Source organism: Rhamphochromis longiceps, linkage group LG9, assembly GCF_057381845.1.
Source record: "Rhamphochromis longiceps isolate RC_006_pf linkage group LG9, R_longiceps_female_GT1.1, whole genome shotgun sequence".
In the NCBI taxonomy this organism is placed as follows: Eukaryota; Metazoa; Chordata; class Actinopteri; order Cichliformes; family Cichlidae; genus Rhamphochromis; species Rhamphochromis longiceps.
The window spans coordinates 3,832,480-3,848,319 of record NC_140565.1 but is presented as its reverse complement, the minus strand read 5'-3'; the positions used below and the strand labels follow the sequence as shown (position 1 = coordinate 3,848,319).

Sequence of the window (15,840 nt, the reverse complement as noted above, 5' to 3'; positions counted from 1 at the left end):
TCGCTTGTTAAGCTTTACAAACATTCAGAGATGAACTTACACACTTGCTTTACTTCTCTGGGATCACTTCAGAGATGAAATGCTGGTTTGGTAGTGAGGCTACAAATACACACAGCCGCTCTATCACTGAGCACACTGCTCCGACGTGCTACGGTTATGAGCCGAGTTACGCCGTGTTGCAAGTTTTGTGAGGTGCTTTTTTGATATTTAATGGATCGGATTACATTTTTTTATTTCTCTCCGATATCCGATCCAGTAATTTACGTCAGTATCGGACCAATACCGATACGTAATATGGGATCGGTCCATCTCTACTCCAGTGTTTGTCTTCTGTAATTGCTGAATTAAGGATAAAGTTGATTCGAGTTGTCTGAGTCAGTGTGACGATTAACTCTGTCGTCTGTCTTTTGTCCGTGTCAGGAGATAAAATCGGGGCTCTGCGGGAGCCGGAGCGTCACTTGCTGAAAGCATTTCTTTCAAAAGAATGAATTTGCTGCTGATCAGACACCTTCCTGATGGATAGTTAAATAGCTTCGTTTCCATGGTACTGCAAGTTCTCAATGCTAATTCCAAATCTTAGAATTTACAAATAACATAAGATACATTTAACACTTTAAATCACATATGAAAGCAGTCACGGAGTAACAGATTAGTGATCCAGGCTTCCTGCTACCACAGTAAGTCAGCAATGTAAACAATAATGGAGTCTAGTAGGTTAGGGGGCGGAGCCAGAGTTTCAGTCTCACAGCATGGGGGTAGAGGTTATTCTGGACTGGATCCTGCGCTGCAGTTTTCAGAGCACCTAAAGGCTGATGATTTTCTGAACCCTGACTGTGAATCTTAATATATGAAACGTGAAAAGAGCGTGATGGTTGGTTCATTGTCTTTGGTTCTGCAGTGTATCTGTGGATATAAATACATGCAGTGGTATTAAACTGGTTTTCGGTGTATTCCACTGTGATTACCTGCTGTTCGTGTTATGTGCCAGGTCTCTGACCCCAGACACCGAGGGAACACGTTGCCACTTTGAGGAGGTCCAGCACAGACCCTGCAGTCCAGGAACCTGCCCGCCTCTCTGTCTCCTTGACAACCAGACGCTCAGTGTGGGTGACACCTGGCTCCAAGGAGAATGTAAACAATGGTGCGTTAGATAAGGACAGAGGATATGGATGTTAATGACAAAAATGAAATGTCAGTGATACTGTGCTGGAAGCTCTGCCTGTGTTTCTTCTAGCACGTGCACTCCAGAGGGAGTTTTCTGCCAAGACATCGACTGCAGAGGTGCGTCGCCGTGTTTCTGTGAAAGAGTGTCGCAGATGTTTGAAGTCCTTGCAAAGAAAGTTGTGAAAATCCTTTGTGCTGTTTCCAGTGGACGGTGCTTGGACCCCCTGGTCGGTGTGGTCTGACTGCTCAGCGACTTGTGGTCGGGGCACACATGTTCGAACCCGCGCCTGCATCAACCCCCCACCACGAAACAATGGTTCTCACTGCAGCGGGCCAGAGAAAGAAACACAGGACTGTCAGACCCCTCCGTGCCTGGGTCTGTATCTTAAGGCAAGGAAAGAAAAGCCACATATTCTCTCCAATCAAAGGGAATTTCATTTACTCTTGTATCAACAGATGACCTTTGCCCTTGGTCTCCTTGGTCACCGTGCTCCCAGACGTGCGGGGCGGGGTCTGTATCACGACACAGGGCGTGTGTGTGCGAGCAGGGAGGAGATGCGGCGTGTCCCCCTGAGATCGAGGCTGAGAGGAACCGCGTGGAGACGCAGCTGTGCTACAAACAGCCCTGTCCAGGTACAAGAGTCATGCTGGCAGCACTGAAGCCAGACTAACAGCCACGATCGCTGTTTGTGCTGTTTCTCTCTGAACAGCTGACGGCTGTAATGAGCTATATGGGCACAGACCAGAGTACATGTAGGGACACAACATTAGAGACTAGACTGGGGAACCACAGAGTGACATTAAAGGGTTTATTGGATCTTTGTTTTTTAGCGTCACATTGCATTATTAGGTCTCCATAGTGACTTAGTATGGTATAGATTTTCTGTTGAAGGAATATATTTCATATATGCAACCTGCTGAGCTGTATCTCACACCGCAGGACGAAGCCGTGCAGTAAAGTTACAGCTGCGCAAAATAAGAGTTAAGTCACATATGCAAAAAATGTTTTAGTGGTTGATCCCAGTCTGTTTCACACTGCTGGAGCTAATAGGACACAGATTGCAGATGTTTGCCACAGAGAATATTAAATCAGTCAAACTAACTTCACTTGTCCATCTGCTGATTTCTGTGTTGCACACATGTGCATTGCAGGTTTTATTGAGTGAAGCTGGACAGGTAGGTACAGCCTCTACTAAGTGAACAGAGCTCAGTGTACAGGGTATCGGTGTCACAGAAAACAAATCGGACCCTTAACATTACTAATGCTACCAACAAATCCTGGAACACCGGGCAAATTGGGAAAAGATGATCTGGCAGAAGAAATGAGGGCGGGCAGGAAATACACAAGGGCAGGAAGTGAAGTATGTGAAATATGAGAGAAAATAGCACAAGTAGAGCTACACAGAGCTTTGGAGCCTCGCATTCAAACCTGTGTTAGACTGTGAGAAGCTTCCAGACTGTTTGAGATTCACTGACTTTCATCTTTTTATTGTGCTTCATTTTTTGAAGCCAGTGTAGAAGAAGGTGGGCAGGTATTTGACTTCTAAAATTATGCCATAGTATGCGATTAACTGAAGAGCCGACTGTGTGTTGAAGCGACTCACAGATGACATCAAGCGCTCGTGAATCGCACTTGAATGTTTTCGTTGCTTTGGCAGGCTGTCCCATGTCAGCGTGGAGCGTTTGGTCTCAGTGTTCCTGTGCGTCCCAGAGGCAGCAGCGTTACCGTGTAGCGCTCTCTTCACCCACCAGGGGCCAACAGTGCACTCCTGTGGAAACGCAGAGCCGGGCATGCGGTCTCAGCCGCTGTGATGGTGAGTTCATTACCCTTAGAGCTGCTTAAGCTGCACTCTGGTCCTACACCTCTTCATGTGTTTTCCTGCTAGAAGTCTGCGAAGCCCCGTTTGTGTACTCGTCGTGTGGCGCTCCCTGTGAGAAGCAGTGTGAACTGCGTGGCCGTGAAGATCTGTGTCTGGGTGTCAGCGAGTGCACACCTGGCTGTTACTGTCCACAGGTGAGTTTTAATGAACGCTGCTGAGTTTAATTATGATTTTTGGACACTACCAGTAGGATACAGTAAGACGCACTTTGCCTTTGGAGGTTTTGCTTTGATTTCTGGTCATTAAGAACAAATATGATTAGCAAATAATGCAACATGTGTTAACAGCTGCGTTTTGTTGGTTTGGTTTTTGGATCTTAAGCTGCTTCAAACAGCACGTTTGCCTGAAGTATGAATTCTACATTGATGCATCTCAATGCACGTGATTTGAGCACAACATAGGACAAATGTGCTGTACTTTATGACCAAGACACAGATCCGATCGCTGCGCTGTTTCTTCTTTCCTCTGAGATGTGTGTTTTTCCTTCCAGGGCCTGCTGCAGTATAATGGGAGCTGTGTTCCTCCAGAGGAATGTGGCTGCATCCACTTGCAGCACCAAGCTCCAGGAGATCCACCCACGCCTGTCACCGTCCCACAGGGGGCCACGGTCACCATAGGCTGCAGTACCTGGTCAGTTGTCTCTATCAGCCCCTGTTGCTGATAGAGACATGAATGTTTTCTCACAGTGTTGTCGTCACTCTCTGCTCTTTCTTTGTGATTCCCAGCTTGTGTGTGCAGTTTGTCTTTTATGCTGCCTGGGCTGTGACAGGTTGTTATTATTGTCCGTTTTGTTGACTTCTCTGTCCTCCAGTCTTTGTCACGATGGGAGTTTGCAGTGCGACATGAGAGAATGTGAAGGTAAGAGAGCAGAGTAATAAAACGAGGTTCTCTGTAAACACGGTGAACCTGAATCTTTCTTTCTCTCCTTCTTTCAGTCGTCCTCAGCGAGTGGTCGGGCTGGACTCGGTGCTCTCCCTGCGTGCTGCAGCACAACAGCTCGCAGATGGTGTCGATCCAGAGGCGCTTTCGAGCCTGTTTGGACCTGGATTCTGGTCTTCCAGTCTCTAGAGAGGAGGAGAGCCAGTGTCCAGGACTGCTGGTAGAGGAGAGGCCATGTCCAGATGCTAACATCTGCAGAGGTAACAAAGATGCTCACACCAAGAGTTTGTTTCGTCTCAGAGGATTCAGTCGTCTTATTGGCCAGATGTCACTGAGGAGAGAGCAGCAAAAGTAAATGTTCTGTGTTATGTTAGCGATTTTACTGCTGTCTGCAAACTCATACTGACCTTTACAAGATTCTTTTAGGTCAAACTTGCACTGTGCACCTGGAAGTTGGGTCGGATTGAGGTTGGAGGACGTTCACACCATAAACAAACTGCACAAACTGCACCTCCTCCACAGGGTCTGGGTGTTTGTGGGCACCACAGTTGTGCTCTGTCTGAGACCCTCTCAGTAAAAGTTTGACACAGATTGCATGCAAACAGTGGGTGAATGAGTCAGGGCTCGACGAGCACGGCTCCAAAGAAAAAAATGAATTACACAGTCGGTCAGAGGGTGATGAAATGACTGCAGCGCGGTTTTCTCTGGAAAGGAAAGGGGGGTGATTGTGTTTTGAAATAAATGCGTGCACTTCAAAGCATATTCTTTTCATCTAAATAAAGACAGTTGGAGTCTCACACACAGCGAGGAATAAACGACTGCAGACACTGATAATGTCCAAGTCATAAACAGGCAAACCTTTAAACTGTTTCAGTGTATTAAATAAATGTATGTAGTTTTGGATCCAGTGACGAGAGCGATGTCATTCTGACATGTGGAGTCTCTGAGGGAAAATGTTTACTGTGTGTCAGTCACAGCTGCCATCAGCAGACAGTTAAGAGGCCTTAATCAGTGCAAAATGGGCTTTTCCTGCTATTCTGACTCACTTTATTCCCCAAAGGAGAAGAAAAGGACAGGTTAAATGCTCATGTGTGGTTAGCTTTGCTTTTATGTGTGTGCAAAGGATGATTCAGCTCAAATTTAACTCTGTCATCCATCCATTTTTTATACACGAATGGCTCTGAATGACTGCTGTCCCAGCTTAATTTGCATGTCAAACAACTGAAGCCTGGTTCTTGGTCATAGTGAGTAAATACTGCTCAGCAAGAACAAACTAAAATGTGTCTCTTACTTATAAATCATACAGCAAATAAACACATTGTGTTTGTCGCTCTGTCGTCATCATCTAAAACGAAACACTTAAAGTTTCTGTATTTGTCACTGTCAGTCTGTTAATGCGGATAATACCAAGGTTAGGTTAGTTATGATAGTCACTCTGCTCTCCTAGATGTGTGTCAGTGGAGTGGGTGGAGTGCTTGGACAGCGTGTGCTGAGCCGTGCAGCGGTGGAGTCAGGCAGCGCTACAGACAGCCCCTGGCCTCTCCTGCAGGACCCCAGTGTAGGAGCCAAGAGACCCAGACCCAAGGATGCAACACGGCCCTCTGCCCAGGTACATGTGAGCTTAAAAAGAGAGCAAAGCCAACAGGCAACATCAGTGGTGTAGTTCATAAGTTCAGTTCCAAAGATAACATTAGTTACACAATTTGTTGATATATATGTGAATGGAGATGACTGCAAAAGCCCCTAAAAATTAAGGCTGTTGGAAGTTTTGGTACACGCAGTGAAAATGTTTTCCTCGAAGGCTTCGAGGCTGAGCCGGACAGAGATGAGCATGTTGTTTGTGTCAGCGTGGTTTGTTAGAAACACATTTGTGTGTTTTCACTTTGAACTAATGCAAAGTCATTAGTGTTTCTTTTCAGCAGCTGAAGGAACTTCTGCACATTCTTGGAAAGAAGTGAGAGGAAATCAGACGTACAAGTAAAACGTATATAAAACGACACACAGAGGAAAATGATCCGATTCAATGAATTTCTAACCAAACGTCTTTACAGCTTAAAAAGAAGAATTTTATAGGAAGTTCCATTAGTTCTGAAGCTGTTTGAAATAAAACAAATCAGGATGTACTAAAAGACTAAATCAGACTGAAGACAAAACTTTGTCCTTACGATTATCTGTCTGTCACAAAGCTACAGCTACAAGCCGCACACATCACACCACCACCACCGTGCTGAACTCTGTTTCTACGTCAGGTCACATTTTGCAGCGCAGGCATGGTTTTCTTTGCTTTTTCAGGTGAGCGCTGTGAGGACAGGGATCGAGCCTCCCAGGACAGCTGTGCCAACAAGTGTCCTCGCAGCTGCACTGACCTATGGGAGCATGTGCAGTGTCTCCAAGGAGCCTGTCACCCGGGTAACCATGGATAACATCTTCCTAATATTAGACTTTCATTACGTGAAATTCATTGTTTCTCTGTGTTTCTTTACTTTTCCGTCTCTTTTTTTGGTTTTTGTCTCCTCAGGTTGTCGGTGTCCAGAAGGACAGCTGTTGCAAGATGGCCGCTGCGTGCCAGTGACAGAATGTCGTTGTGGTATCCCATCAGGCAACGGGACGCTGGAGTTCCTCCCTGAAGAGGAGTTTACTGTGGACTGTAACACCTGGTGAGAACTGCTTTCTGTGAGCTGAAGTATGGTCATAGTTGGGATTAATAAAGCAGTTTTTCAAATTTTTGTAGCGTTTAGTTCATAAACTTTGCTCCGTCTCACTTCTCGTAACGCCCCTCCGTGTGCAGTGTGTGTGAGCATGGCACGGTGGTGTGCTCCAAGCTTCCCTGTCCAGTTTATGAGCCCTGGAGTCCATGGAGCGCCTGCTCAGCTTCATGTGAGCGAGGCCGGAGAACCAGGACGCGCCGCTGCCAGGACACAGAGGGCGGCCCGCCCTGTGCCGAAGTCACGCAAACAGAAATCTGTGATCTGCCGTCGTGTCCAGGTCGGACATAGAAAAAATATCCAGCCAAGATCCTGAGATTTTACCTGCAAGTCTGGCGTCCCCTTACCTCCTTAATCTCTGCTTAACTCGCCGCCTCTCTTTGCAGCGGGTTGTTTGCTGAGTGAGTGGTCGGCCTGGAGCGAGTGCAGCGCCTCCTGTGACGGTGGGTTGTCATTGCGGAACAAGACGGTCCTTCGAGAGCCAGAGCCCGGTGGGACAGCCTGTGTCGGGCCACTTGAACAGCACGTTGTCTGTAACACCAACAGCTGCCTGCCCGGTAACACAAGCACACAACACTGCGCACTTTGTGTGTCTACTGAGAGATACCACTTGAGTTCAAATGATGTGAAACTGTTGTCAGTCAGCTCATCAAAGTCCTAACGAGTGATGTTTACAGTTATATTAATCATAACAAACAAAGTGAATACGAAGTAAATATATCAGCGCACATGTCTGCACGCCGACCTGTTACAGGTGAGGTCATTTGCTTTATGTTCCTGCAGAGTGTCCCGGCACGCAGGTGTCCAGTGACTGTTCAGCTTCCTGTCCGTATACCTGCCAGGACTTGTGGCCACACACTCAGTGTTTACCTGGACCCTGCACGCCGGGGTGCACATGCCCTCCTGGACAGGTGTGTGTGTGTGTGTGTGTGGTTGGACAGCAGATGTGAGTCCTAACTGATTGTGTCATCGTGCCCTTTGCAGGTGTTGCACAGGGGCTCCTGTGTGGCTCACGCTGACTGTCCCTGTTCGCCGCTCTCTTTGCCGGCTGATTTTCAAAGCTGGAATGTCAGCTCCGAGTACTTCACGGAAGCTCTGCTGCCCCCGGGAGCGGCCATCCAGCACCTCTGCAATACATGGTGATCTGCTACTGTTGGTGTGGTCCAGTCATTCACTGAGTCGTGTTGTAGGCAGTTGAACCAACGGCTGTAAAACTGTAATATGTGGCTCTTACATTTCCGGGCTGGCTCTGGCTCAGGTTGTAGAGCAGGTCAGCTACTAATCAGAAGGTTGGTGGTTCAATAGCTGCTCAGGTATCCTTGGGCAAGATGTTGAATCCCCAGTTGCTCCTGATGTGTTCATTAGAGTAAGATTTTGTGTGAATTTTAGACAGAAAGCACTCAGACACAGTGAAAAGTGCACAAATGGGAGATTAAACGATGCAGAGTGCTCGAGTAGAGTAAAACAGCACTGTGGAAGAAGCAGTGCATCCACGCTGCGCAGTTTAAAAATGACTCGACCGATGATTTGATTTTTTTTCTAATGTTTCTAACAATATTCCAACCCAAAGAAATGTATGTTTTATTCATTGTTGTGTTTCATTTTGATCCAAGACATTTAATTGTAGCAATTAACGTTACATTTGCTACATTTTCTTCAGTATTTCTTCAGAATAAAGAGACACACCATAAATAAAGTCAGTTAAATGACTGGTACCTTGTTCATGAACATCATTTCTGCCCGAGTCAGGTCGATTTTATCCAACTGTCTATTTTTGCTTTAATTAAAAGAAAACGTTGGGTTACTTAACATAATCCCTGGTTCTTTGATAACAGAGTGAGGTGTTTCACTATGGGGAATCGCCTCGGCGTGACCAACTACGGAAGCTCCAATGACACCACGTCTGTCTATGACAGACCTGTCGAGTCGTGCTCAGGGCTCCGCCCCCTCATACTAACACGGCCGACCAGCTCCTCCTAACTCATTCCAAGCAGATTTCTTTCCGTGCCTAAGCAAGGAGGGAAGTGTTGGTGAAACACCTCACTCTGTTATCAAAGAACCAGGGATTACGTTAAGTAACCCAACGTTCTTTTTCTAACTTCGCTCGGTGTTTCACTATGGGAGATATGGCCCACTCCCGGATTGCGCCAGCTCCCGAAGCTACTCTCCAGTGCTACTCCAGGATCTCAGGTCGAACCTGAGGCACCAGAATCCAGCACCGTCTGAGCCAGGGATGACTGTGCAACATCCAGCCGATAAAACCGGACAAACGTGTGCGGCGTAGCCCAGCTTGCTGCCGCACAAATATCCTGGACTGATACACCTCTGAACAACGCCCAGGATGTGGCCACACCCCTAGTGGAGTGAGCTCGGAGTCCCGGGGGGGGGGGGGGGGGGGGGGGGGGCTGCAAGCCCTTACAGCTATAAGCCAGAGCTAAGGCCTCTACAATCCAATGAGCTAGCCTCTGGCGTGATACGGGCCTGCCCTTGTGAGGGGAGGCCCAGCTGATCCGACTTCCTGAATCCAGCTGTTCTGTCAACATAAGTCCCCAAAGCCCGGACAGGGCACAAAGTGTTCAGCCTCTGCTCCCTCTCTGAAGAGAATGGAGGGGGGTGAAAAGCCAGGAGCTCTACTGTAGAGCACCTGTATGACATTTCCAGCACTTTAGGCTGGGTTAGGCCTCAGGAGTGCTTTAGTGAGTCCGGGGCCAGCTGTAGACAAGAGGGGTGAATAGACAGAGCCCGTAATTCACTAACTCGCTTGGCTGTGGTTAGAGCCAACAGCAGAGTGGTTTTAAGAGAGAGAAACTTCAACCCCACTGCCCCAATAGGCTCAAAGGGGTGGTGGGAGAGGGCGTCTAAAACGACTGACAGATCCTATAAAGGGACCAGTGGTCTAGAAACTGGGAGCGTTCGACGCACCCCTCTCATGAAGCGACATACAAGGGGGTGCTGCCCGGCAGGTTTATCACCAAACCCCACGTGGCAGGCTGAAATAGCTGCTAAATAGACCTTTATAATGGAAAAGGCTTTCCTTTTGTCCAGCAAGTCTTGAAGAAAACACAACAGCTCCACCACTGAACACTGAAAAGGGATAATCTGCTTTTCATGGCACCACTCTTCAAAAACACACCATTTACTGCTGTAAATGGAACGAGTGGAGGAGACTCTGGCATTCTGAATGGTTTCAATAACCTTCGGAGGCATGCCTGCTGCCTTCAAATTCCACCTTTCACGGGCCAGGCCTAGAGAGCAACCTGGTCTGGATGGGGATGGTATATCTCCCCCCGCGCCTGAGACAGAAGGTCCCTGCGGATGGGGAGTGCCCATGGCTCGTCCACCAGAAGCTGGATGATTTCTGCTATCCAGTGTTTGGATGGCCACCGTGGAGCTATTAAAATCAGAGACAGCCCCTGATCCCTCACTCTGATCAGTGTTGGGGAGATCAGGCTGAGGGGAGGGAAAGCATACAGCAGAGTTTTTGGCCATGGATGGGCCAGCGCATCCACGCCCAGTGGCGCATGTGCGTCTGACAGGGAGAAAAACAGGGGGCACTGTGTGTTTTCTCGTGAGACGAGGAGATCTACGGCAGCCCGGCCGTATCTCTGCCAAATCTGCTCCACCACCTTTGGGTGAAGCCTCCATTCTCCGAACAGTGGATTTCCTCTGGACAGGAGGTCCGCCCCCCTGTTCAGAATTCCTGGCACGTGAGTTGCCCGAAGGGAGAGGAGCCGAGTGCTGCTCCACATAATTATTTCCCTGGCTAACCTGTGTAGCTGCCGGGAACGGGTGCCGCCCTGGCGGTTGATATAAGCAACTACAGTGGAGTTGTCTGTTTTCACTAAAACATGTTGACCCCGGAGATACGGCAGAAAATGGAGCACCGCGTGGAGCTCCAGCACATTTATGTGATTCAGAGCGAGCCTCTGTGACCAAACGCCATTCACTGCTCTGCCCATCATAGTCGCACCCCAACCTGACAGGGATGCATCTGTGGTCAGCGTCACCCTGGATGATACTGCCCCGAGAGGTACCGCCGCCGCGAGAGCTGTCGGGCTCCTCCAGGGCCGGAGAGCCGCGATACACGGCTGCATTATTTTTACACCACGATTGAGATGTCGGCGAGGGCACAGCTGCAGAGAAGCGACCCACCGCTGAAAATCTCTCATCATAAGCAGCCCCAAATGTACCACCGATATCACCGAGGCCATGAGGCCGAGGAGGCGGAGACAGAGTCGGAACCGCACGACTTTCCCAGCTGAAAACGGGAAAGACAGTGAAAGTAGGATGCGATCCTCCGCTCTGAAAGTGCGATAAGAGATGGAGTCTATTCTGAGCCCCAGATACTCTGTAAACTGTGCGGGTTCCAAGTGGCTCTTTTCCAGGTTGATAGTGAACCCAAGCTCCGTGAGGTGATTCACCACCACCTCGGAGTCTTTGATCGCCTGCTCTCGCGATCGTGAGCATATTAGATAATCGTCTATGTAAGAGAATATTCTGATGCCGCTGTTCCTTAACGGAGACAGCGCTGCCTCCACACGTTTGCTAAACACCCTTGGAGCTAAGGATAGCCCGAATGGGATAGTTTGAAACTCGTACGCTACGCTCTGATAAGCGAACGTGAGATATTTCCTGTGTGGAGGATAAATGGCGATGTGAAAATATGCGTCTGATAGGTCGATTGTAACAAACCAATCGCCTGTGTGAATTGAGCGACAAAGCGTCTTGTGTGTGAGCATTCTGAACGTGTACTTTCTCAAATGCTTGTTTAACACACGCAGATCCAGAATAGGACGGAGCGACGTTCCGTCCTTTTTCGGGATGAGGAAATAGCGGGAGTAAAAGCCCTGCTGAGCTTCTTCGCTCGGAACCGCTCCGACCGCCTGTTTGTGTAACAGGGAGGATATTTCCTCCTCCAGCACATTCGCTGAATCGCGACTGGCCACAGAAGCTAACACTCCACCGAATCTCGGTGGTTTTACCGCAAACTGCAGTCTGTAACCATGGGAAATGGTTGACAAGACCCAGGGATGAACTGCGCATGCGCGCCACCGCTCCAGCCGCGCTGCGAGCGGGCCTCTGAAGACGCGGTAGCGTGACGTCACCCCTGTCTCCCGGAAGGAGTTGGGGCTCTCCCCCTCGGGAAGAGCGTGAGCTCCCCCCGCTGGGAACAAAGACAAATTGCAGTGATTTTCTTTTTTTTTTATTTTGAAACTGGGGGGACATTCTGCCCTTGGCAAACTGCCTGGCTGCAGAAATGCACGTTTTATTTCTTTTGTTACCCCCAAACCACAGTGAAGTGTCTGGTGACTCTGGGCAGTGCTTGGTGACACAGACAGAGTGCTTAGAAGTGTTTTGTCACACTGCTCCATATGTCCACAAGTCTGTCCTCCCTGAACTGGAGGAGGAGACTGAGAGGGTGCTCCTGGTGAACTGGAAACTTCCGGAGACCCTGAACTTTGGAGTGATTTGGTTACCCCTTCTAACACCTTCCTTCTCTTTGGGGAAGAAAATAGGGGTGACACAGAATGCTGCAGGTGTGCTGCTAGGCTGACCGCTTCTTTTTCCCCTCTCTGGGGTCTGACGGCTTGTTCTTGCAGCAACTGCTGCAAAGGAATGCTTGCCCCAAGGTCTTTGGTTCTCTACCTTGGCCTGGTGGGCACCCTGCTGGCCTCCTACTCCTCTCTGCATTCTGACCCCACTCTGTCTCCCTCTCACAGCTGCTGCTGTTGCTGCAAAGCCAGCTCTTGGCACCTGCTGGGGCTGAGAGTTAGGTTTTCTGGGTAAGCAGAGGTTGAATGCTTCTCCCTCCTGCTTTCTGCGGGTGCTTGTTTCTCTCATTCTCTCCAGGGCTGGGCCAAAGAGACCCTTGGTTGGGTCATAGGCTGCATCCATGACCTCAGCCTTCTGAGCATCACCTAGGCCTGACAGGTTTAGCCACAAGGCTCTCTCACCCGAGACTGCAAGGCCCATAACGCGGCCACACCCTTGGACTGCTCCCCTGGAGGAGCGAAGAATGAGATCATTAACCACGCAGATTTCATCCCAGAGGGCTGGGTTCGGGGAACCCGAGTCAAGCTGATGGCCCATGTCTTCCAGAATTTCTGCCTGATATGCTGATAGCAGTGTGACTGCATTAAGCGAGCATACTGACTGTGCAGCATATTTGTATGTCCTTTGATAAATAGATGCCGTGAGGTGATCTGTCTTGTTGGGCAAAGAAATGCTAGAAGAAGCTGAGATTGCCCTGCGGTTAGGGTGAAGGTGATACGCCACTGAAGGCTCCACTGCTGGGGGTTCGGTCAGCCCCAGTTCACCCATCCCCTGGATCTCAAGCTTAGAGCAGCCCTTGGTCGGAAGCTTGCTTTTAAAAGGGCTTGACCAATAGCGACTCATTTCTTTCATGCAGGCCGGGACTGCTGGCAGAAGCTGCTTCGATGGTGGCAAGGCTGGTGGGAGCCTCTTGCCGTCATACAGGTTGCATTCTGCCCCTTCGGCATCCTGGGCGGCTGGCCATGGGATGCCTAGCTTGGCAGCAGCCCATTTGCAGACCTCGTACAAATTGCTGTCCACCAGGGGTGCAACTTCAGCCCCACTCGGTGGCCTGGACTGCTGGGGAGGAAAGGTAGAGTCATCCTCCTGTTCCTCATCCATGTCCTCCAGGTCGAGGAGGTCGGAGTCGACATCGCCCTCCGCGTCTTCGCCACCCGGCTCGCCCACGTTTTGATCGAAGAGGTCCTCGAACGATGGGGGCATGAGCGGGGACTCTTCTTCCATCATGTCCGCCCAGCTTGTGGAGGCTCGCGGATGACGGATATCGCTCGTAGCCGACAGGCAGGGGTCCTGACTGTTCGTTACTGCTACTCTCAGCCTCCTTTCCAGGACTTTCTCTGGCATCAAAGCACAGTGTGGGCATCCCTGAGGGTCCGCCAGTGAAGCCTGAGCATGCTTGGCACCCATACAGACGATGCACATTGGATGAGGGTCCCTGCCTGAGATGGTGGCACCGCATGATGCGGGGCACGGGCGGGATGCAGCCTCTTTCGCCGTAGACTTGGTTAGCGGAAAGGGGTGAGACTAGGCTACACCAGGCTCGTCTCGACACGTTAGCCCGTAAGTAGCTAGGACTGGCAGCGGGTGTTAAATCCAATCTAGCCGCGGCGGGAGTCAGCTCGTCGTGACAAGTTAGCTGCACTCCGCTAGTCAATATCGTTAGCGACTTAATGCTAACCGAACCCTAGGTCGACCAACAAGCTAATGCTAGTGAGACGCTAATGTGGTTCGTGGCCTGCTTAACAAGTCAATGCTAGCCGGACACTGAACGAACAGCTCGCCGTAACGCGTTAGCCCGAGTCACACAACGTCGGCTACCTCGCTAACTAAAACCAGGAACCGCTGGGACAGCTCGCCTGACGCGGTTGCTGTTCCACAGTGCAACTCTAAGTACGCTTCTTTCGAAGGACTTACTCAGCACGATCCAAACGGCCACCGGAAAAACTGCGTTCGGCGACGTACTCCTACACGGGACGCCTGAGAACTGTTAAGCAGCTAATCAAGTTAGTTAGTAGTTAGTAGTTTCTCATGGGAAGAAAGCGAGAATGAGTTAGGAGGAGCTGGTCGGCCGTGTTAGTATGAGGGGGCGGAGCCCTGAGCACGACTCGACAGGTCTGTCATAGACAGACGTGGTGTCATTGGAGCTTCCGTAGTTGGTCACGCCGAGGCGATTCCCCATAGTGAAACACCGAGCGAAGTTAGAAAAAGAACAGAGGCTGTAGTAGCAGCTTTCATCTTCCTCTGTGCTTTGCCACAAGGTCCTGTATTGTACCGCTTTTTAATAAGTTAATGTTAAGCTTCTTATGTGTTCCAGCTCTAAACTGCTGTGGATGTGTAATTATTAGGGGTGCAACGATACACAAAATTCACGGTTCGGTTCGGTTCGATACTTTGGTGTCACGGTTCGATATTTTTTCGATACAAAAAAAAATGTTCATGCCTTTTTAATTTGTCATTTATTAAAATTATAAATATATATTTTAACACAAAAGTACAGTTTTTAAATTTAACCCTAACCCTTGTGCGTGTTGTTTTTTAGCTCGTCATATTGCAGCCACAGAAATTCTTTTGTCCATGAAACCATAAAGCTGCACTTTCTTTTTGCCTTATAGTCTGATTTGTCATAACTTCTCCGTTTTGTGGTAAGCTTTTCTTTGGCTGTCACTTCTTCACCCTGACCTGTCTTATTTGGCTCAGCAGAACTAAAATATATATCTGTCTGTGAAGGTTCTCAATCATCCAGGTCATCGTAGTGAAATATATATCCTGCCGCACTCACATAAGCTCAGCGATTCTCTGCGCGATCAACCTCTCACATGTTTAAGCTGCGGGAGATTTCACTTGTCATGTTTGCATAGTAAGCTAACGATTAATAAGACGATGTCAGAGGAATTGGTGCACAAATTATCATCACTCACAGATCAGTGCTGTCGCTCTCTATACACAGTTCGCACGATTGCAAAGTGAAAGCAAAAAAACAAGCGCAAATTCAAACACGATTTCAATATGTCACATATTGACAGTGGCTCACCCAATGACATAATTACCCAGCTACATTTCTGAAAGAATGCAAAAGCATTGACATTATTGACATTTTTCCTTCCTACAATAGCCCGACAGGCAGGGGAGAGATAGCCCCGGGACGTCGGGCTAGCGATATTGCGAGCCCTGTATCTGATTGAGGAATCCCTCATCTTTGGAAAAGAGAGTTTATTACAGAGAAATGTCTCTTTCCAAAATAAAAGCTATACTATACGCTTCTTCTGGGCTATATTCTCAGCAGCATATTAAACATATCAGGTCTCCATAAGGAGAATCCTGTGCTAACAGCTGTCTAAATGACTCGGGTAAAGTTTGTAGCATGCATGCTTGTTGTTTTTGTCTTTGCACTAGGATGATGTCGGTGTAAATGTGCAGTCATATTCGTTGTGTTCCCACTAGTGCTTTCAGGTTAATCTCGTTGAAATAACCTTAACGCCACAACACGGCAAATCTCCGTTAACGAGCTACCGCCGATCGCCCTGTGCATGGGGCTGGACGGCGTCAACACGTTAACGAGCTAACTGCGCTAACGCACTAGCTCCCACCCATGTAATTGAGCATTGCGTGGCACATCCAACATACTGTTTTACTTTAGTCCATGACTCGCTTACCTTCAG

General features: G+C 48.9%; 1 protein-coding gene and 1 pseudogene across 4 annotated transcripts in view; one reads left to right on the top strand and one right to left on the bottom strand.

Moving 5' to 3' along the window:
• The window catches only part of sspo (SCO-spondin), a 102,289-nt gene that overhangs the window by 59,011 nt on the left and 27,438 nt on the right, over positions 1 to 15,840 (top strand). For all 4 annotated transcript variants that reach the window (XM_085418025.1, XM_085418021.1, XM_085418024.1 and 1 more), the window contains 16 exons: positions 989 to 1,141; positions 1,235 to 1,281; positions 1,370 to 1,540; positions 1,621 to 1,797; positions 2,823 to 2,978; positions 3,051 to 3,178; positions 3,535 to 3,674; positions 3,856 to 3,902; positions 3,980 to 4,183; positions 5,371 to 5,532; positions 6,216 to 6,332; positions 6,442 to 6,580; positions 6,712 to 6,908; positions 7,015 to 7,185; positions 7,412 to 7,539; positions 7,613 to 7,767. In XM_085418025.1, the coding sequence (XP_085274151.1) occupies positions 989 to 1,141; positions 1,235 to 1,281; positions 1,370 to 1,540; positions 1,621 to 1,797; positions 2,823 to 2,978; positions 3,051 to 3,178; positions 3,535 to 3,674; positions 3,856 to 3,902; positions 3,980 to 4,183; positions 5,371 to 5,532; positions 6,216 to 6,332; positions 6,442 to 6,580; positions 6,712 to 6,908; positions 7,015 to 7,185; positions 7,412 to 7,539; positions 7,613 to 7,767 (2,292 nt within the window). The remainder of the gene's footprint in view (positions 1 to 988; positions 1,142 to 1,234; positions 1,282 to 1,369; positions 1,541 to 1,620; positions 1,798 to 2,822; positions 2,979 to 3,050; positions 3,179 to 3,534; positions 3,675 to 3,855; positions 3,903 to 3,979; positions 4,184 to 5,370; positions 5,533 to 6,215; positions 6,333 to 6,441; positions 6,581 to 6,711; positions 6,909 to 7,014; positions 7,186 to 7,411; positions 7,540 to 7,612; positions 7,768 to 15,840) is intronic.
• Positions 9,131 to 14,360, bottom strand: LOC146661553 (uncharacterized; annotated as a pseudogene).